Source organism: Panicum hallii, chromosome 9, assembly GCF_002211085.1.
Source record: "Panicum hallii strain FIL2 chromosome 9, PHallii_v3.1, whole genome shotgun sequence".
Classification (NCBI taxonomy): Eukaryota; Viridiplantae; Streptophyta; class Magnoliopsida; order Poales; family Poaceae; genus Panicum; species Panicum hallii.
In genome coordinates, this window is record NC_038050.1 from 8,441,840 (window position 1) to 8,463,856 (window position 22,017).

Below are 22,017 nucleotides of genomic sequence, written 5' to 3' on the forward strand. Positions count from 1 at the left end.
AAAATAATGTACAGGATACAGGGTACGTGTACACCGAAAGCGAGTTCAGCTGACAAAGGGGAAAGCTGGAAGCAGAGCCTGACGCGTCAGCCGTGTTTCTTACCACCTGTCCTCTTCCTGCGAGAATCCGACGGCCAAGCCTCCTCGCGCGTCGCCTACACGGCCGCGCGCATAAAACGCCCGCACGCGCATCGCTATCTGAACTCTGAAGACGACTCAGCTGGTCGCCAACTTTTGCCTTTCTTCTCCATCATCGCCTCCACCCCCATTCACCCCCCACTAGCCTTTTCCGGTCGACCTGCTTCATCAGATGGGCCATCTTTTCCTGCTCCTGCTAGCCCTCCTCCTCGCTGCTTCCGCCCACGCTTCCACCCATGGCCATGGCAAAGCTGCTTTCACCGAGGTCAGTGGTAATCGACACAGTTACAGCATGATTAATCAGGTTACTGTACAAACTTCCTTCTTTTTTTGTACTGATGAGAATTTCCGGTTTGACCTCCTTTTTGCAGGATAAGAGCATTGCGGGCATCATAGGCGTGATCGGGTCAAGGCCGCCGAGCTGCGCGGGGAGGTGCAGGTCCTGCGGCCACTGCGAGGCGGTGCAGGTGCCCATATCACCGCAGGAGCTGCAGAAGAGGAGGAGGAAGAAGCTCGGCCATGGCATCAGGGCGGCTGGCGCCGCCGCCGCCGCTGGTGGAAGAGCGATGCCGGCCTCCTATGATGACCACTCCAACTACAAGCCGCTGAGCTGGAGATGCAAGTGTGGGCGGCTCATCTTGGACCCTTGAAACGTTATGCCCCCATCATTTGAAGCAATCTAGCAATCATGTGGATATGATGTAGTAATAGTATAGGATCTCTTGGAGTTGGTGGTGATTTATGTTCTCCACGCCCTCGTATGATCGAGGTGCTCTCCCTTTTGCAACGCCATACTGATTCATCACTGGAGAAATCGTGCGCTTCCCTCCCCCTTTGTAATGGCTGGCTGGTTGCTCTGATTGTTGTTCTTGCATCATGGTGCCACGGGCTAAGCTAGACCGACCGAATGCGTGGCCAGCTGCAATGAAGCAGAATCTTAGCAATACGAGCTTGTTATTGCTGTCAGTCAGTCAGTAGATGTACAGTGCAGCGTAAGGCAGTGTATGATTCCACATTGCAGTGTTATTCAAGCTGGGTTTCAGTTTCGTTGTAACCTTGCTTTGTCTATCTTTGACCCAACTTCGTTACCAGCGGAGCGTAGCCACTCCTATCCGGCTTCTTTAATCGTTTAACGCGCCGTCTGATCTTCACTACATATGAAATGTCTAGACATCGTTGCCCACTTGCTCGTGAAAGTAGTAGCTGCACGAGAGGGTGTTCTTCGTTAAATTGTTCAAGTTCAACGACGCTACAAGCTGGAGCAGCAGTGCAGCAGTACTGTGCCATGCGGTGCTAGCGGTACAATCTCCTTCCATAAAAGAATGCAACTCTTAAATCCAATAGTTTCGAATTTAATTAAATTTATATAAAAATTAGTAATATTTATGTCTACTAGTACGAAGATATATTACATAATTAATTTAATAACTTTTATTTTATAATATAAACATTAATAATATTTTATATAAATTAATTAAATCCGGAACTGTTTGACTTATTACAAAGCGTTTCTACCGAGGAAGTAGCTAGCCAAAAGTATAGGGAGACAGGATTAGGCTGCTGCTCCTTGCTCTTTTATTCAGAAATATCACTCGGATACGCCACGCACGGCGTCCACGATTTGTCCCGTCCAATTGAAAGCCCTGCCGCCGCGAAAAAGCGGCCTAGCTGGTCTGATCGATCAGCTTCAGCTCTGAGCAGAGCTTGCTCGCTCGCACTGCAAAGCACTGCTGGTCCGAGCTCGCAAGTCACGGCTAGCGTTGCGAGCGGACGATCCAGACTCCAGAGCCCGTAGCATAGCCTAGCACAGCACGAGCAGATGAATATAATAGACGATGCAGTGAAACAAGCTGCAGCAGCAGCAGCTAGCTGGCTGGTGATCTGAAAGCTGCGAGGCGATTCCTTTCTTGCAAAGACGCGAGAGCACAGCGGCAGGAGCAGGGAGTTGCTCCAAATGGTAAGCTCGAAAGGCCTTTCGGCCCTCACTGTGCCTTGACACAAATTGTAGCAAGCTGCAGTAGTACCACCAGCACCAGGCGTCCAGGCACCAGCGTGAACAACGAGCGCTCCAATCCAAGCTCCCCAAATGGTGGGCTGCGTGCACTGCGCGCATCAAAGTACGCGTGAGACACTGCATGCGCCGAGGGGCTCTTTGCCAGTTTGCCTCATTCCGATGGCCGCGGCCGGGCTGCCCGTCCTGCAAAAGCTTGGAAATTTCAAATTTCACTCCCTTGTGTCCGCTTGCTCTGACTTCACGTAGGCTCAAAGTTTGTACTGCGCAGGCTAATCCGCGAGACAAACAGCGATTGGTTGAGACGGAGAGGCTCAAAGATTCCGGCAAAACCCTACAGAAGAGTAGCTCGGAAATGGCATCCGCGATCACTCGTCCCATAGTAGGCCCGGCTGGCTGCCGCGGAGCTCGTATGCCCGCTAGCGTGATGTGCCGGCGCCGGCGACGCGTTCGGGCATTCCGGCCACTGAAATGTCACTCGTTGTCGTTGGCCCGCCATGTAGTTCGTCGAAAGCTTTGCTGGCCTACCCCTCGATACAACACTAAACGCAGGAGCGGACCGGACCGGGGGCCGGGCCTTGGTGTTTGGACCCGTCGAATCCTGTCGCGGAAATAGGCTAAGCTAGCAAACGCGGCGGCCTGTGGGGGTACCATCGTCGTCCGGTCGCGTCGATTCGGTCCGGCCCTCTCCGGTCACGTCGTCCCCCCGGCCCCCGGCCTGCCTGGTGCCTGCTGCCTCACTGATCTCTCCGGTCAGCTCGCTCAGCTCCCTGCCCGCGGCAGCGAAATGGCCGGCCGGCCCTCTCGCGTCCGTCGGGGAACGTACGTGCCACGCCGCCTCGTCGCTGTGCGATCGCCTGATCGGTGAGCGCTGCTGCTGCTGGCGCGGCTGTTCCATTTCTCTCGTCGTGCGTTCACGGATCGGCATAGTTTGCCGTCAGAGCCTGACCCTGACGAGATGCCCCTACAGTCACTGCTGCACACAACCCAGGCGCTAGCTTGGGAAACGTGGACGTTTGCAGCTCACCAGCTGCAGAGCCTGCAGCCTTGCATGCCGTAGTTGGCCTTGCAGCTCGAATCTGTAGTTGGTCTTGGCCCATCCTCGCGAAAACAAGGGGACCGAGCTGAGCACGTGAGCCGTCCGGTCCGGAAGCAAGGATGCGAGGCCAGCCGCCACAGCTTGGGGAGATGGTACGTTCTGTCAAGGGCTTCTGCACCAGTAGGGAGGGCCGCCGCCGCTAGTTCTGTGCTTCTGTTGGTGATGTATCGACGTGTCGTCAAAACTGCGCGCGAGCTCCGATAATATATATATATATATATATATTGGATACAGTTTGAATTAATTTTGGTCAAACTCATATTTTTTTAATTCAGAATTCATTCAAATGCCACATGAGAATTCAAACTCACTAGCCTATCAACCCGTGCTCCCCCACGGGCTAATTAGAATTAATATAAAAATAAAACTTATAGCTAATAATTATAATTATATATCCCATGCTCTCTTTTTATCTATTAAATATTCTAACATACAATACTCTAAAGATGCATACTCATCATTATCTAGTTGTAATACGTGTAGTTAGTAACAATATTTTTCACTTTGTATCACACCTCCATATGTATTTGATATTATTTAATTAAACCATCTGTTTATGCTATGTAAACAATATAAAATTTTTGGTATTCTTATATCTTCCTTCATACATGACATACACCATGTGTAGTATTTTTATATAAACAATAATATAAATAATATATTAATAATGATAGATATAGTAATTTAAAATTTTTTATTGGTGCATTTTAAGATTTTATTATAATTATATAACTTAGATTTAGATTTAAAAGTTACTTTAACTTTTAATAATGATATAATTAGATAATTTATATACAAACTTAGGGGGTTATTCGATACTATTTTTATAATGGCATATGTAGGTAATTTGCATGAAGATTAGGGGTTATTTAAGATTATTTTTTATAATAGCAGAGGTGGGTAATTTAGATATATATATATTTAGGGATTACTTTAATCTATTTTTATAATAATATAATGGTAGATGTGGGTAATTTATTATAAAAATAATAAATCCAATGACTATTATGATTAGAGTCATCGGATTAATGGCCGGATATTTTTTGTAAATTTTTTAGAATTTTAGTGTTCACCTAGGATCATAAATGGCTTTATATGGAGATTTCAAAAGAAACCTCCAACAATTAGTAATAGTGAGATTGACCGCGGATTTCCGATTATCAATGACACTCGGACCTCTCAGCGGTTCAAACACGTTTGGTTTTCATCCTCGTAAGCAGTGTGTCGCCCATCGACAAGCCTATATGGACATCCTCCAGTAGTCGACGTCATGGGCTCAATAAAGCCCGCCTGTTCTTGGTGGAAGCCCAGGCATCGAAGCATGGGCCGACGACTGTTTTAGGCCCATACTTAATGTGGACTTCTGGAGGCCCATCGCCAACATTGCGGCGGGCACGGAGATCCAACTATTTGATGAAATTTTGTGCCATATGAGAGATATATATTGATAATATGGATCACTAGAAAGGCGTGCGGTTTTACCGCGTCGTTGGATTGTACTTGTTTTAGGTCATGCAAAGAGTAGTATTATTGTATATATAGATATCATGATCTGCAGCCCATTATTGTTCTTGGTATATGTTATGGATTCTCTTTTGTCGTGACACTACTATTTAATTAATTAGGATATTAATTTTTTTATGCAAATGGAACTATTTTTTTGCTATATTTATTGTTTTTGTTATAGTATTTTTTTGTTATAATTTATTTTAAAAGTTTGTATTGTAGCGAACCTTTAGGTTTTGAAATTTTGAGCAATTTTTTATTCAAAATTTTTTGACTTGAAAACGTTTCGGTGTCCGAATTATAGGTAGAATGGATACGTAAATATTTGTGCAGACGAATTGTAAAAGTGCTTTGAATTTGAAATTATAATGTAGATTTTGAATTTCTGAGCAATTTTTCTATTAAACACTTTTTAATTTGAAAATATTTTAGTGTCCATATTGTAGGTACGATGGATCGCTTGCAAGCATTTATGCAAACGAGTTGTGAAAGCGTTTTAAATTTTTAAATTTGCTCTATGATGAAGTTATCAAATTCTATATTAAACAACTTTAATTTTAACGCGTTTTGGTGTTCAAATTGTACATATAGTGTTGCTCGTGTAGAAGTAACGGATGGAACGGGTTGTGGTTTGATTTAATTAAAATTTAAGGGTTTCTCTGAAGAAATTCCTAGGACAGGATGGTGGGTTGCTTTTATAAACTTAAGGTTTTCTTTACAAATTTTCCTGAACCGTGGACTGCGGGTTGATTTTAAGAAAAGTTATGAGTTTTTTTGCGAAATTATCTATGAGAGGAGGCCGGACTGCGGGTTGATTTCTGTAAAGGTCGAAGGCTTTTTCGCAAAATGACCGGGACAATCTACATCTTCCACCCGGCGATCCGATAGCTAGGAATTGCTCGCGACGTGGTAACTCTCTCTGGCCATGAAATAGTATATAGAGATGTGTGCTCAAGCAAAGAAAAAAGATGTTAGCTAGCTTTGGTTGCATGGATTTCATATGTACATGCATGGAGGCTAGTACATGCTACCTCTAAGCGAGAAGAGTAGTAATAAGAGGAGAAGAAGCTAGCAAGCTCGCGTGCTTCCTATACATGTGCGTGCTGACAGGCTGTGCATGCACAGTTCACCTGAATTGGCTGTGTACGCATTCAAGATCTCTATGGTACGTCACGAGCTGCTGCTGGGCCCACAGGGTAGGCGGCGTGGCCTGGAATGTTCTAGAAGCCCTTCTCATGGGCGGCTGCTAGCACTGGCTGGGAGATAAACGCGCAGCCTTCTTCCGGTGCAATGGGACCTCATATAATCAGACCCACGTCACAGCGAGCTATGGCGGTGCACGATGTCTATCTTGATCGATTCCAACTGCAGTAGAACTTGTGCCTCGTTCAACTTGCTTGTTGGAGATAGGAAGCAAATAAAAACAACTTGCAGATATCTCGATCGCTCAGAGAGAAACCGAAGGCAGCGCTCGAGGGAGGCCGGTGCGGCCAGGTACCGTACCCTGCCTATATAAAGGCCCTGACGCCCTTGACGGGGGCTCCCCTTTTTCCGATCGGAGGCCGGCGCACCGAAGAGCCAGGAGAGACGTGCTCATCCTCTTCGCATCCATCGTCGCCCAACCTGCTGGCGCCCTTCAACTCCACCGCCATCGAGGCCCGACGACGCAGAGCAGAACAGCGGCACATTGCCGGACATCTAGATCGTCATTATGTTCAAGACCGTGACACGGCCAGAGAGGCGGCCGTTCATGGAGGCGCCGCCGGAGCTCATATGCATGCCCGGGCTGGTGGAGGACGATATGCCGATCTCCTCATCTCCACGACGTCGGAGCTGGATCACGCACGCCTGGACAGGGGTGCTGGACCGCCGTGGCACCGGGGCTCGCGCGTGCACCGAGATCACCATCATCCGCGTCAAGCACCCCACCAGCGATCACGAGCTGCTGCCGCCACTGACGGCACCGCTGCAACAAGGCCCCCAGAGGGACATGGAGCCGCGACCAACGACGGCGCCGACATGCGAGGCTGTCTGAGGGCCACGGGGACGCCAACGACCACGACGCTGTTGCGAAGCTGCCGGAGGATCACGGAGGCACCAACGACAACGGCGCTGCTGCAAGCTGCCGGGAGACAACGGCGACACGAACGACGAAGACGCGGCGAGGCTGCCGGAGGGTCACAGAGGCGCCAACGACAACGGCACTGCTGCAAGCTGCCCGGAGACATGGAGTTGCCGCACGCCGTTTCGATGCCGTGCCATCGTGCCACTTGGACGCCGGCGGCTGGAGGCGCTAGACAGTGCCATCGTCAACATGCAAGCACGCGGTCCTGGCTCGTGCTACGCTCGGACGACTCGCGATGATGGCCGCCAACAACCAAGGCACCGCTGCAAGGCCCCCAGCGGGCTGCGGAGATGCCAAGATACCGCGGGGCTGCCGGAAACGACAAGACGGCGCCACCCGAGACAACGCTACCGAGGCTGCGGAGAGAAGACGTGCAGTCGCGAGGCATCTTCGAGCTGATGGACCCTGGCAGCGGCAAGGAGCATGGCAGCGGACACCCGCGACGACGAGGTATCCGGGGAGCTGACGCCGCTCGGCGCCACACATCTCCTGGAGTTGGCGAGAACGACTCCTGGACGAGCATCATCACACACCTATACACAGGTACTGGGTGCAGCTGCATGCACTCGCGTGCACTTTCATGTGCATGCACGCATGGGTGCTAATGAGCATGCAAGCACCTGTACTTGGATTTGAAGACGTACACGAGTGGAGCATGCAACTGCCCAGATTACCTCGTGCTATCGTTCTGTGTTCCGATCTGCACGTACGGAGCAATCAGTCTTGATCCTGATCTCTCCGACGACCTCGACCACGACCGGCGGCCGCGGCATCTGACTCGATCCAGCTCAGGCGACCATGCATCTTCAACCTACTACTACCACGACAACCACGTCGTTCGAGACCCACGAGGTTGGACGATAACGGGCGCCGCTGATGTTCCAGATGCATACACTGGTTCATGGACACCGACGAGACCATGGACGACGCCGACATTTCCCTCTACACCATCACCAACATTATGCATGGAGAACGTGAAGCGAAGATCGAAGATGACGGCCACAGCAGCAGAATCAGAGGTACTCCGGCAAACCAATCTTGCGGAGGTAATTAACCGGAAGCTTTCCGAAGCTTTGGGAACCAGAAGACCGCGTTGCCCGTGTCAGGCTATGGAGCGCGTATACATACAAGGGAATCGGTATTTGTATTTTCTAAAATATGAATAAAGTTTGTATTCCCTTGATGTTCTTTCTCTATTTATATTTATTTTTGTGTATACACTGGCACACTCGCACTCTTTTCTTCCACGCAGAGAAATCCCAGCTTGTGATTTTTCTTCCCAAACACCAACCCACCAGCAAAGGCGGATCCCAACGACGTCGAGGATTCTTCGTCCAGTCTGCCCTGAACTTCAAACCGTTTTCTTTAGTTTTACAGTGCTATCTACTTGCCCGCTCGATCAATCAAGCATCTTGAAACGATCAGTTGACCTAGTTTAATGCAGATGGTGAGGCCCACCGGTGCCATGTAGAGCATCCTGTAGCTGTAGATGCGTCCCCGGTCTCGGTATACTACGCTCAATTAGTCTGCAGCGATCAGTTGACCTTGTAGTTTACTGTAGCATGCGAGGCGAGCCAACGTGTCTAGCTGCCACGCATTGGGATTTTTTTTAATTACACTGAACAACTCAGACACTCACAACATACGTACGTATACAAATTCTATCCCTATGAGCATCTTCAAAGACTGAGCCGGCAAATTCTCGAGATTGATGAAGTCACCACTTGCGCCTTGCTGTCGACATGTTGGGACTTCGTGATTCGACAGGGCTTGACTTAATTCAGTGGAGCAGTATTACAATAAGAGATGCCAAACCGAAGGAGTCATGATGAGCAAGTAAAGACTCTGATGTGATCGGCTGGGCGCGCGTCCCTCCATTATTTTTCACATGTCATATTTGTTACTTTTGCTAAATCAAACGTATGCAATTTTTATTAAATTTATAGAAAAATAAAATAATATCTATGATACCGAATTCGTTTCACTGAACCTACCATAAAATATATTTTGATAGTGCATTTATTTTAAAAATATATACAACATATTTGGTAGTGCATATATATATTTGAAAATTCAGGTCTTTAGCCGGCCCATTACGGACGCTTGTATCGATCTTGTTTCTCTTCGCCTGTAAAGCCCAAATGGATTGGGTTGGATTGCCACTTCCATCTCACCACTCAGGCCCCCTTAAAAAAAAAAATCTCACCACTCAGGCATATAGATGTTTACCAACTGCGCTGCCGTGCCAAACTTATCTTCATTATCTTAGAACATGATAATTGCACGTATCGGCAATAGATATAAAAAAAATATAATTCCACACATAACATTAAAAGAAAGTACATGGCGGCTACAACAGGGCAGTTACCTCAGTGTCAGACGTACACTTCACTGCACGCTTAGTATAATTAGGATGCAGCGACGAAGTTAATTGGGAGAGCTGGTCGTTTCTGTTTTTCTTCCTCTAGTTAATTGGCTTTATCTCCCTAATATTCAATGGTTCAGATTTGTTTGAACTCTTACCTAGTAGGAGTTTTAAAGTGTTCTCGGAACTACCACAATACCACTAAGAAGCTGCTTTGACAAAAGAAATAATTAAAAAACAGTTTCGGCTCCATCAATAATATGATTTCACCATTAAAGTCAAAACTAAATCAATTTTAGAAGGAGATGAAGCCCAACCAAATATACCATTAGTGTGCAATTTAGGGAGCCTGTTAACAATCTTGAAAAAATTATTGGAACAATGATGGAGAAGAACAATCTAATAGCACTAATTTACAGTGTTCCCTTATGAGTAAAAGAAATAATAGAGAAAAAAGTTAACATGAGTCAGATTCTGAGAGAGTGATGACAGCCATAGAGGATGGTGAGCATAAATAGGCGGACTGTACCTTACTAGCTGCAATGGTAAATTTGTAGATCCTGTAATACAAGATGGAAAAGGATGCAGCAGTTGTACGACAAAATAGATGTATGTATGCATGAAATTTAAGGATTGAAGATGGAATAATAAAAAACTAGCTACCCACGTTATTTGCGCGGGACACCTTGCTAGTTTTATTTATATGAATGTCATACATTGCAGATACAAAATTCAGCAAAACAAATTGAATCGAACCGTATACATCATGACAGCATAGAAGATCTATGATCTACCGTGAAAGTAGTCTACAGAATATAATATTGCTTCAGTCCTCTTCTTCTTCGTTTTTCAAAATTGCGGCTTTAACCTTTTAGGCAACCTTGCAAGAGAAGACCTCCATTAATCTTGCAGATAACTCTGGGAACACACGAGTTGGACGAAAGTCATTGTTGAGGCAAACAACGGTCGCTCTGGCTTCCACTACGAGCTGTTGGCAACAGTAAGAAAGGTGTGAGATTTGTACATCGTTAACCGAACATATACAGCACTCTTCCAGTTCATCTCACCTTACGATCCGGCAGGGTCTCGATCATGTGCTCGACGATGATTCGCACGCCTTTGATTTGCACAGGCTTCACCTTGACAACGAACCTGTCGCCACTCTTATGACGATGCAAGATACATAAATTGTGAGATTTTCCGTGCATTCTTTCGTAGCGAATGAACGAAGATAGACATGTACCCTCAAAGGTGATAAGTACTTGAGGTTCAACTCTGACAGAGTCAAGGCGTTGCCCGTGGATGTCCAGTAGTCCACGCTGAAGCCCAGCTTCTCGAGCAACACGGCACGACCTGGTACGACGGGTATGGCTCATCAATGAATTGATAGATATACTCGCAGTAATACTTATTTTGTGCCACGTGTCTACCTAGGAATGGATAACAATCTTCAATGGATGCTACTCTCTTCATTTTAGTAAATCTAGCTATATATATAGGTATAGTTTTTGCTATGTATTTAAACGTATAGAAAAATTATGAATCGATTTACCAAAACGACCAATAATTTAAAACGACGCAGTACTACTGAATGAACGATGCCTTCACCTCTGTGGAGGTAGCTGGCGTAGATGGCGTTGTTGACGACGCCATACTCGTCGAGCTCGTCGTCCAAGACCTTCATCTCGATCTCTAAGAACTTGTCCTTCCTGCATGTATTCAGAAGTCATCAGGGTTGTTCAGCTAGCGGGGAAACATGGCGGCAGCCTCCTAGAAACCAAGCAAGGAATCGAGAAGCGAACCAGATGGTGGTAATAAGCTGGTTCGACGCGGTGTTGCCGGGGCGAAGGTGTTGTTGCTCAAGAAGCTGGCTGCTGGTATCAGCGACGGCGACGGAAGCCGCGACCCGGAGCCGGCAGTACCTGGGCCGGGCAGCCACGTGCGCCGCCGCTGCGACGACCCTGCCGGGACGCGCCCGGCCGGTGCGCACCACCACGCAGTGCTGGCCATTGGCGCCGGAGCTCCCATCGGCGGCGCGGGGCCGAGGGGAGAGGCCGGTGACCTGACGAACGAGGCCGGCCATCTGCTGCTGCATTGCGATTCTACGAGCGAATAGGCACGTTCTTTGGTTTTCGAGAGGGAAACCCAGTTGGGGGTTTATGCTGCTGCACAAATGCAGCCAATTGCCCAAATCTGCGGGACTTCCGTGCACCTTGGTCAATATATTATATTCATAGCCTCTGAATTTCTGATGGCCTGGAGGTTCGCACCCAAATGTGCTCTCAAGGAGGTTCGGAAGATGTATATATCTTGTTGTCTTAAACTAATAAATCGGTACCAGCTAGCCTGGAGTCTACTTTTAACAAGTTGACACCACATTGGTTCTGCACTTTCAGGATTCTTTCGTGAATGGCACAGCTATCTCATAGCTGCCTCCTCTTGGTCAAAGGCTTCTGAAAGTTCCTGTACTTTAAGAAGGTACGTCCCGGCGTTTAAGAAATGCTTCAGATTGTAATTACGCAAAAGTAAAGACCCTGACATCGACCACAAGCTACAATCAAGCGGCCTGGACTTCCAGCAAGCATCCAAGATGTGTGTGTGTGTGTGTCTGTGTGTGTTTAATTAAGAAAATGGGATAACAATAAGGTAGAGATAATGCCAGAACTTAGCTGTACCGATCGCCGCCGGTGGTCTAAACAGTCTAGTCAGGCTAATTACATACTAACAACTTGGAAGTAAATGCGCAGGGCTCACGTGCATGGGACACTGAATCTGTTCCGGAGATCTAGAAACTGTTACTAATAACCAAAGTATCGCAAGTTGCAGCGATGCCCTCAACGGAATCACATCCGTGCAGTGCAGCAGCTGGTCGCCGGCGCGGCGGCGCCAGTGCAGCAGGAAGCAACCACACGTGCAGCCCCTCGAGGACTCAACGGCTCTCCTGCTCCAGCCTCCTGAGGTAGAAGTAACTAGAGTTTATTCTATTCTTCATAACTCTCACCCTTTGTACGTAGTTTCTATTCAATTGGTTGAATGCTGAATAATTTTCTGCCCATTCTGTACTAAAATTCCTGACTTATGCAATTGTAGTTGCACAATGAAGAGGAGCAAGACTGAATGAAGTCCCATATGAAGAAGTTACCTAAACAACACCAAGTATAAAAACTAGAAATGGCGAGAATCCAGATGTTGCTCACGAGGACATACTCCTATATAGGAAGATGAGAATGCACCGAATGTTCACTGGTTATTTATTTCTGTGTGCTCCCTGCTATGTTCTTCTATTTCATTGCACTCAAGTAGCTCAAGCATCTTCTCAGTTTAGAAACTACCCTTTATATGTAGTAATTTTGCCCACTAAATTCTGGCCCTAGTCTTGACCAGGTTAGCCACTCCATATGGATAAGAGCGTGGCTCTGTTATTGGCATCGCTCACATAATACCATCTACTTGCATCACTAGCTGCCACCGGCCTCGATCAATGGAGCATTTTGCACCGATCAGTTGACCTAGATTACTGTAGCCAACGAGGTCAACCCAATGGGTAGCTGGTAACTTGTCGTCGTGGGAGACTTCGGGATTCGACCAGGCGGCCCCGGCCACTGCCTTGCTCTGCGTACATGTCAGGGCGTGTACATGTCCCTCTTCATTTTTTTAGGATTTCTACTCGCTCCTTCTTTTGACAGGCATATTGCGCCCTGCGGCCCTGCCCCATTCTCCATTGTAGGAATCGGAGCATCCGATTTGGTGGAGTTGGAGCCCCTACTCCCTAGCTTGTGAGTAGAGCCCATCTTTCAGACGATGACACGACGCGTGGTCTGGTCCCGAGGGTATGCTATAAGTACTCGCCCAGCTGGGGCTCTCTCCCTCTCCACACGCTCGCAGAGTGGGGCTCTCTCGCATTCTTCTCCACGTACGTTTGTCTAAACCTAGCCGCGCGTGGGCATCCAGACGTAGAGGGGCATGGCTGCAGGCGCGGGCAAGAAGATGGGCGGCGGCGTGCCGGCGCTGGGGTGGTGGCTCATGGTGGTCGGCGCCGTCCGCCTCGCCGTCACCTGGTCCGGCTTCTTCGACGCCGCGGCGCTCGGCTCCGCCACCTACGCCCACGCACAGGGTGCGCTAGCTCATCCGATCCGTGAACTCGACCTTCTTAACTTTCCTCCTCGATGCGCCCGGCCGCTTAATAATATTGCCAGTGATCCTAGGCCTGGCCCCTGATGCAAGCAAATTAAGATTCACGCATGCAGTGACCGGCGTTCACGGGCGCACGTTCGGGGTGTGGACGCTGCTCTCGAGCACGCTCTGCTTCCTCTGCGCCTTCAACCTCGACAGCAGGCCGATCTACGCGGCCACCTTCATGTCCTTCGTCTACGGCTACGGCCACTTCATCCTCGAGTACCTCGTCTACCGGACCTTCACCGCCGCGAACCTCGGCACCTTCGCCCTCGTCGCAGGTATTACCATGAACCTAAACAACACCGGCGAAGCAGATATATTAAATCAGTATGCAGTTGTTGACTAAACAAAAGAATCCAAGCCCGGCCGTTTTCACAACTCTGATATTTGTACGCAGTGACATCGATGGTATGGATGCTACTTCAGTGGAACTCCCATGGACATGGACCCCGCGTTGCTGCCAAGCAGTCGTGATGAAGCACTAGTGCTTTTCCTATCAGCCGATTATTATGCATTATTATGCTTAGAGTCATGCACTTCGACATCATGGAAACCTGTGATCTTTTACTTTTTCTTGTTTGTTTTGTGTTAGTACTAGGGAACGGCTTCCTCCACTATAACATCGTTGAATATATGAGGCATGCATGACCTGTTCGTAGTAAAACCGAAGTATTGTCTAAATCTTGGCAATCCGATCTCGAAGGGCAAAACATGCATGTCGCAAGAGCAACATGTAGCTCAAGCAATATCTGTTACTATCTAGCATACAGGGAACAAAAAAGAACAAGGCATGATTGCCATTATATTACAAGCTAGGGACAAGAGGCGATTGGATAGACCTTTACAAAAACGAAATTATCTAAAGTAACCTTTAACTGTACACCTAAATCACCTTTGTCATCATAAAAAATCTCAAAGCACTCCTTCTAAATTACAAATTTTGTCATTGTTAATATATAAAAATAGCTCTAGGTCGGTACACATGCAATGATACGTGTCACCATATTGACTGCATATACATGTATGTGTAAAGCAATGACCATATCTATATATGTTTCATGTCAAGCATATAGCTTAACCCAAGGTTTTAACTAAACACATGGGGATGTGATGCAAAAAGAAAAAAAAGAAGAAATTATAAATGAGGATGGAAAACATATACAGTAATGTAATTGGCAGCTAAAGTATTTCACGACCAAATAAAGTTATCAATCTGAGTATTCCCTTGGAATACGAATAAATAATAGAGTACGACATAAATGATTTTAGTTAGCTACGGGCTCGGCATTTAACTATAAATTTCTTACAAGCCCGTGCACACAAATTGATGGAATAGTAGTACTAAATCTAATAAACTGAAGTTATATGGGCTAAAACCATAATACTAATAGACCGAGATATTACAACATAATTTCCCAAGAATTTAACAAAATTTCTATTTATTACTATTTGGGTATATTGTATAACTTTTGTTGTTCACACACTATTAAATTGGACACAATTAATGTGTGATATAACATAAATTGTTCAGACCAATTGTGGTGCAAATCATTGTACATAATCATATTTTGATAAATGTTATTGCAATACCATTTATTAGACATAATTGTGCATTACTCGCGGCGGGTTAGTAAATCCTAGTGCAAACAAACTGTTGGGTTTATAAACCAAACACTAGGAGATCATTACTGATAACATCATGCTGCGATTTGATAACAATTCCATTTTGCGTGTCGTCAACATATACTTTAGGCATCGCAAGTAGAAGTGTTCTAAGTTGAGCTTTTGACAATATAAATCTTATGAAATCATATAATTCATTGTAAAATCCAGAATATAACGCCATAGGAAAAAAGTGATGCATGAATGTAGAAAAGCTCTTTTGCTTCATAATTTTGAATTAAATGAATGAGATGCTGAACATCAGTAGGTGGAGCAGCTGAGTAAAGATCATGAGCAATGACAACTTGTCCAGAATTGTAATTGTTTCTAGTACACCGAGCCAACTGTTCTGGAGTGAGATCTCTCAGAATTCTTACATTCCTGAATATGACTTTAACATTAACAGTACTACTCACCATTACTGTTAGTTCTCCCCATCAAAGTCAGTGAAGCGAACCCTTGTAGGCAGGGCTCATCTTCCAGGGTCTCGCCCAAATGATGGCAACAATATTGTCTAGTACGGATGCTGTTGTACACATACATAATTGAATGCTTAGGGTATGTTGGTGAATTTATTTGCCACTTTGGAAGTTTACAGCACATATGTAGTACAGATTGTTTCCTTATAGTGCTGCAGAAAATTTTCACTAGATCTCTCCTTTGAAGGAATGCTTCGAATCTTAGAGTACCTCCATGGTGGCAAGAGTTTTCTATATATGAGAATAAGATAAGTGAGCGGAGATTACAGTCTGTGGCTAACCCTTTGATTGCAGATTTCAAACAAATTGACTACTATCTGTAATTATATTAGCAAAATATTTGCTAGTCTTCAATTAACTTTGGCAAAATACTTGCAACTGTATGCCCGTGCTGCAATCCGCGCACAACCAGGTTGTCCCGTTTTGTGTGGATTTCACTAGTGACGCCAAAACCGTCAGCTTCATTTGCGTACTTAGTACACAGAATGTCATAACTCAGCATACACGTGGTTCCTACTTGTCGGACACTTCTTCTGTCTTACGTGTGTGCTACCCATTATCTTTGCAAACCAACAAAGTAGGTGACTCGAAACTTGCATGTCACGTTTTTCATCGTATCTCTTAAGGATATTGAGTACGGCCTTTACAACACCACCAATCATAGGCTTGCTGCATTACATGCTTATGTCGTCCACCTTTCTTTTTGCCAAACAAGAAAAAAGATTGATTCTTTTGGGGTTACTAACTTATTGCTCAACCAATGTATCGAATGATGATCTCTATTGCATCCTTCCATCTGGATCACTGCCTCGAGATCTTTTTTTGAAAAACACGGTAGGAGCGCTGCCAAATTATATTAGAAGGAGAAGCAGATGTTCAAACAAATTGACTAGGTATTAAATGAAAACCAAGCGAACTCGAAACGGCCTCTGGATCTCACGGGTATTCTTTGCCCTATGCAAAAACGAGCTTATAAACATGGAGTTAACATTCATTTTTAGTACCATTCATATTGTAATCAATGGTCGTGTACCTTGTACATTTGCTTAGATGAATAATAAGAATCTCATTTTGATTTAATCACATGGGCATATTGTTATTTCATATTCACTGTGAAAAATAATATAATAATTTTACAAATTTTGTCATCACTTGAATATAAAAAGTAGTGATGAAATCTTGTATATTTTACGCAATGAAAATATTGCAAAATAAGTTTATTTCTTGTTTTGTTCTAAATTAAAGTTTGACCAATTTTATAGAGAAGGGTATCAGTATCTATGACACCAATAAATACACTATGAAATATATTTTATAATGGATCTAATGATACTAATTTGGTGTCATAAATATTGGTACAATTTTCTATAAGCTAGGTCACACTTCAGATAGTTTGACAACTTATTTTAGGATAGTAGTAGTACAAAAGTGTTAACCACATGACACAAAAATTTGATCACAGTGAGAATATGAGAGTTTTCGACGACCACGCTGCAGCGTCATTTTCTCTATGCTTTGTATATAATCCCAGATTCTCAACAACAATGAGTATAGAGACACGAGTACGAAAACAAGAGATCCCTACTGTGACATGCATGCGTGCAATGGTTTAATATAAACTGAACAATATAATGTTCATGCATAAGTGAGCGGTACCATGCAAATGCAAAATTTAGCTGCAAAACGTATAGAGACATAATTCAGATACCGATGCTTATTTTATGCTGGTACCGGTGCTCCACCTTCCTTTTGGCTACCTGTGGCGCGCGCAACGCCATGGTCTCGACAGTGAGTCCTGGTCCGAGCCCTACCATCACGCTCATCTTGTTCTCCTCTTGCTGGCGGCGGAGCTCGTCGAGAACGAAGATCACCGATGGAGCGGACATGTTCCCGTTCTCCCTCAGAACATGGCGGCTCGCTTCCAGCTTCCGGGGATCCAACCCGAGCCCCGTCTCGACGCTATCCAAGATCGCACGCCCACCCGGATGCACCACCCAGAAGAGGTCGTTCCAACTGGCCACTGGGCCGAGCGGTGCGAGGGCATCCGCCACGCATCGCTCGATGTTGTCACGTACCAGCAATGGCATCTGCTTGCAAGGGTTGAAGAGGAACCCGTCCGCGCCGAGCCGGCCTACGGCAATGTTCTCGCTCTCCGGTATCGTGGCCTGCGAAGCTGACAGCATCTCGAAGCCCGGCTGCTCGTCGGAGACGGGATCGGCGCCCACGACGACGGCGCCGGCGCCATCCCCGAACAGAGCCTGCATGGTGAGCGTGCCGACATGGTCCTCGTCGGGCGCGCGGATCATGACAAGGGTGATCTCGGCGCAGGCCACGAGGACGCGCGCGCCGCGGTTGTTCTCGGCGATGTCCTTGGCGACGCGGAGCGCGGCGGAGCAGCCGTTCATGTACATCATGGTGCGGCGCACGGATCGGAGGGGCGCAGGCCGAGCAAGGACGCGAGGTGGAAGTCGAGGCCGGGCATGTGGGCGCCGGAGTAGCTGCGCTGACGACGAGGTCGGTGATTTCCATCGCTGGCCGGCCCCACTCGGCGATAGCCTTCGCCGCGGCCGCCGCAGCGAGCTCGGGGACGGCGGTGGCCAGGATGTCCTGCCGCGCGTCCAAGGATGGAAGCGCGGGGTCGGTGAACTCCGGGTGGCTGTTGAGCAGCTCCTCCGTGTGGTGGAAGTGGCGTTTCTTGATCGCCGATTTGTAGCCTGAAACAAGTGAACTATCTGATGAGCAACTGGGCTCACATTTCTACTAGCAGACTAGCAGAGTAGGTCGGTGAAATTTACAAGTAAACTATCTATAAAAAACCTTTATGCACGTGCGGCCGGCGCTGGGAAGAAGACGCGCTGCGTGCCGGCGCTGGGGTTGTGGCTGATGGCGGTCCGCGCCGCCCGCCTCGCCTTCTCCTGGTCCAGCTTCTTCGGCTCCGGCGCGCTCTACTCCGCCACCTACTCCCAGGCACACGGTGCGTCGATCGATCACTGACTTGCATTGTCCGTCTGCTCGGACCCCCGTAATTTGGAAGAGAGTGTGTTCGTGCAGTGAGCAGCATCCATGGGCGCACGTTCGGGGTGTAGACGCTGCTGTCGAGCACGCTCTGCTTCCTGTGCGCCTTGGACCTCGGCAACGGGCCGCTCTACGCGGCCACCTTCCTGTCCTTCGCCTACCTGGCCGGCGAGTGCCTGGTGTACCACACCATCAGCCCGGCAAGCCTCGTCCCGTTCATCTTCATCGCAGGTACGTACAACGGCACATCACTCGTGCCGCTACATCCAAGGAATCAAACACGCATGCTTATATTTGACCTGATTTTTGTTTCGTGCAGGGACATCCATGGTGTGGATGCTGCTTCAGTGGAACTCCCATGGCCATGGCGCCGGTCCCCGTGCGGCTACCAATAAGCAGGCATGATCGTGGTTCTTTTCCAGTGATGAACCATGGACATCTCCAGTACCAAAATAATCAACTACTAGTAGTAGTGTTTGCGGAGCTTTTTGGATCTGCGCCAGCACCAGGACGATGGCTTCGCAAATTTGCCCGTCCGCAAGTTGGCTTCACAAAAATACTGTTATAACAGCCATCCGTTCTACTCGTTTGCCATCCGGTACACTTGAATGGTACTAATGCTGTTGAAACTCCATCTAAACAGAGATAGACACTCCTCTCTCTCTCTCCCGTTCTCCTGCTCCCCAAAGTCCTCTCCTTTCTCTCCCGTTCTCCTGCTCTCTGAGTGTGTCTCCATGGATCCGCCGGTGCAGCAGCAGCAGGGGCCACTGGATCCACCACCGGTGCAGCAGCAGCAAGGGCCACCCATTCATCTGCTGTAGAGCCAGCCGAATCCACCACCGGCGCAGCAGCAGCAGCAGGAGACACCAGACACCGACGGCAGCAGCAGCAGCTTGTTCCAGCGCAGCATTGCTCTCAGGAGGTGAGGTACGCAAATCCTTCTTCCTTCTCTTGTTTGTTTAAGGTCATGGTTGCTAGAGGAAAGTAACAAGCATGGTTCCCGATATGCAGAAATTAATTTTCTTAAGGTCGTGGTTGCTGAATTCCATCCCTTTTTTGGAGGAAGTTGGATGGTAAGATATTACCATCTGTCATACATTTGTTGAAGGCAAAGACCAGGGGGTTGGGTCACTTGTCAATAAGGAAGTGTGATGACTACATTGCCGAGGTGAGGGACAATAATAACTGTCACTATAAGCAGATTGTAAATGCACATCTGCACACTTGTTCATGTGAAGAATGGCAACACACCGGGAAGCCGTGTCAACATGCCCTATGTCTAATAATAGCTCAAGATTTTAGAGATGTGAGAATGGAAGACTTTGTCCATGAGTACTACTCCGTAGAGAAGTTCAAAAAGGCATATGCGAGGAGAGTGGAATTAATTGGAGACAAGTCTCTCTGGCCAAAAGTGGACATAGCACACGAGGTTGGGTCACCAATAGCTAGAAGGGGTGTAGGTCGACAAAAAAAGAACCAGATCAAGAGCTGCCTTGAAGGAGGAAGTGGCAAGAAGAAGGCTCAAGTTAATGAGACCGAGAAGACAAAGAAATTGATTCGCGGCAAGTTCAAATGCCCAAATTGTGGAGAGTTGGGTCATAGGAAGAATAGCTACAAATGTCCACTAAATGGAACAAAGAAAAGGCAAGTGGTTACTTGTTTTCATCATATGAAATATGTATGTTTCACTAAGTTTTTTTTCATTCATCACTGCAGGAAAAGGAAGCCCAGGAAAAACACCACCAAGGGATGGTTTCCCAAGCAACCTGCTATGGGTGAAGGACCTTCGTCCGAACCGCAACAACCACTAAGTGTAGATGGAATGGAGATGGTGGTTGCCCCTGCAAGTGGAGATGGAATGGAGATGGCGGTTGTCCCTGCAAGTGGAGATGGACCGGACATGGTGCTTTCCCCTACAAGCGAAGTGTTGGAGATGCTGCTTGCCCCTACAAGTGAAGTGCAGGATATCGGACCTGGTTCAATGGCGCTCACACCAACCAAGAAGGCAACAACCAGCAGAAAACGTGCTCACAAGCTCACACCAAAGAAGAAGAAAATACCTTGAAGTGGTCATGTTATCTTTGTATGCAACTAGTCATTTTGCAGTGAATTGAACTATTTCAGCTAGTATGTTTTAGCAGTGTTTTGAACTATGTGGTTGCAGTGAATTGAACTATGTGTTTGCAATGTTCACTTTGAATGAAACTATGTTAGGTTGCACCTATCTTTTGTTCCTTTTGAATGAAAATTTGTCAGGTATTGAAGCGTCCCCCCCATCAGGGAAGACTTAAATGTGTTAGTTTATCAGTCCCAGGAGGCTGATAACACTTTTATTACAACAGATGGTACATCACCGTACAACTCTTCGCGGTAATGGGCAGTGAAGCGCCACTATCGCGAGGATTACAACTAAAACCCACACCACTACACTAGTTACGAAAAGAGGATCATCAGAGTCTTGCGCCATGCGGAATCCAACGGTGGCCTCAAACACAGGCAAGACTGGGTGCAGGACGAAACCCTACTCGTTGTCTTCGGGGACGTAATCTGGGTCTTCCACTGTAAAAGTAAGAATGGGGTGAGTACAAACGTACTCAGCAAGTCCAATCACACCCACGGAGGGGATATAACAGAAATTAATGCAAAGGACAATCCAAGGGTACGGTTAGGGTTCATTTGCGGAAAACTCTGTTGTATGCAGGGGTTTGTTTTAAAAGCATTTTTAAAACGAGTTTTCTTGTACCAAGGAGCACACGGTGTTGATCCACACAGGATCCAAGTTTTAAACTGCTACCGGACTCCCCGTCCGCCGTAGCACACGGCACATCTGCCGGACACTTTCCAAACAACTCACGCCGGCCCAACCATTCCCGAAGAGAAGCACTAGTTATGTGACCACACCGTAACTTGCCCAATACCGTGGGCACGGCTATTCGAATAGATTTTCAACTCTGCAGAGGTGTGCAACTTTACCCACAGGTGGGGTACCACAGCACGAACACCTTAGTGCCGGTGCAGATTCCATCAAAGCCCTTACCCACCTTAGCTAGACCTGACTAGCCACCACGGGATCTATCAAGGGGTCATTCGACCTATCACCGAGGTTTAACCGGGGCATAAGTCACACAGAGCTTATCCCGTCTCCTTGATCACCCGTTGCTCCCAGCTCTCCTGATGGCTATCAGACTAACTAGTGGGGTTAGGCCAAGCCGTTGCCCATACAACGGTCAAGTGGTTTGCACGACAGGAAGCTAGGTGAGACGACACATCAACTCGGTCCTTAGGGGTGACAAGATGGATATCTCCCCTTCACGCTCAACCACACAGGTACGAGCACTCCAACGGCAATTCACACAGAAATGCCATCCATCCCGTCTAACTCACTTTTCAAAACCACATTTTATCCCTTCCCACACGCACACACACTTTCTTTGCAAAACC

General features: G+C 47.1%; 3 protein-coding genes and 1 pseudogene across 5 annotated transcripts; 2 read left to right on the forward strand and 2 right to left on the reverse strand.

Moving 5' to 3' along the window:
• The first annotated feature begins 244 nt into the window (after window positions 1–244).
• On the forward strand, window positions 245–1,063 carry LOC112877765 (EPIDERMAL PATTERNING FACTOR-like protein 2). 2 transcript variants are annotated; one of them, XM_025942128.1, is made up of 2 exons: window positions 245–407; window positions 510–1,063. In XM_025942128.1, exons 1-2 carry the CDS (start codon window positions 375–377, stop codon window positions 786–788), a joined length of 312 nt encoding a protein of 103 aa, XP_025797913.1. In that variant the 5' UTR covers window positions 245–374; the 3' UTR covers window positions 789–1,063. The 2 variants fall into 2 exon arrangements, with proteins under 2 accessions (XP_025797913.1, XP_025797912.1); XM_025942127.1 differs by having other exon boundaries at window positions 245–403.
• An 8,823-nt stretch (window positions 1,064–9,886) lies between these two features.
• LOC112877363 (acyl-acyl carrier protein thioesterase ATL4, chloroplastic-like) lies at window positions 9,887–11,359 on the reverse strand. The gene is made up of 5 exons (XM_025941658.1): window positions 11,047–11,359; window positions 10,853–10,953; window positions 10,488–10,597; window positions 10,312–10,407; window positions 9,887–10,232 (listed from the first exon to the last, which is right to left on the reverse strand). The coding sequence occupies exons 1-5, from the start codon at window positions 11,337–11,339 to the stop codon at window positions 10,116–10,118; spliced, it is 717 nt and encodes a 238-aa protein (XP_025797443.1). The 5' UTR covers window positions 11,340–11,359; the 3' UTR covers window positions 9,887–10,115.
• Window positions 11,360–13,061: 1,702 nt separating this feature from the next.
• On the forward strand, window positions 13,062–14,101 carry LOC112877312 (ergosterol biosynthetic protein 28-like). 2 transcript variants are annotated; one of them, XM_025941562.1, is made up of 3 exons: window positions 13,062–13,358; window positions 13,441–13,698; window positions 13,818–14,101. In XM_025941562.1, the coding sequence occupies exons 1-3, from the start codon at window positions 13,208–13,210 to the stop codon at window positions 13,892–13,894; spliced, it is 486 nt and encodes a 161-aa protein (XP_025797347.1). In that variant the 5' UTR covers window positions 13,062–13,207; the 3' UTR covers window positions 13,895–14,101. The 2 variants fall into 2 exon arrangements, with proteins under 2 accessions (XP_025797347.1, XP_025797348.1); XM_025941563.1 differs by having other exon boundaries at window positions 13,073–13,358; window positions 13,492–13,698.
• Window positions 14,102–17,261: 3,160 nt separating this feature from the next.
• Window positions 17,262–18,297, reverse strand: LOC112872705 (annotated as a pseudogene).
• Between the last annotated feature and the right edge of the window lie 3,720 nt (window positions 18,298–22,017).

Excerpts from the sequence above, each read along its gene's own strand:
- LOC112877765 (XM_025942127.1), top strand. The coding sequence starts at position 311 with ATGGGCCATCTTTTCCTGCTCCTGCTAGCCCTCCTCCTCGCTGCTTCC. Across the intron at positions 404-509 it reads GCAAAGCTGCTTTCACCGAG|GATAAGAGCATTGCGGGCAT; the intron begins GTCAGTGGTAAT and ends TCCTTTTTGCAG.
- LOC112877363 (XM_025941658.1), bottom strand. The coding sequence starts at position 11,339 with ATGCAGCAGCAGATGGCCGGCCTCGTTCGTCAGGTCACCGGCCTCTCC. Across the intron at positions 10,598-10,852 it reads CGCCAGCTACCTCCACAGAG|GTCGTGCCGTGTTGCTCGAG; the intron begins GTGAAGGCATCG and ends CCGTCGTACCAG. Across the intron at positions 10,233-10,311 it reads AGACCCTGCCGGATCGTAAG|CTCGTAGTGGAAGCCAGAGC; the intron begins GTGAGATGAACT and ends TGTTGCCAACAG.
- LOC112877312 (XM_025941562.1), top strand. The coding sequence starts at position 13,208 with ATGGCTGCAGGCGCGGGCAAGAAGATGGGCGGCGGCGTGCCGGCGCTG. Across the intron at positions 13,359-13,440 it reads CACCTACGCCCACGCACAGG|TGATCCTAGGCCTGGCCCCT; the intron begins GTGCGCTAGCTC and ends TAATATTGCCAG. Across the intron at positions 13,699-13,817 it reads CACCTTCGCCCTCGTCGCAG|TGACATCGATGGTATGGATG; the intron begins GTATTACCATGA and ends ATTTGTACGCAG.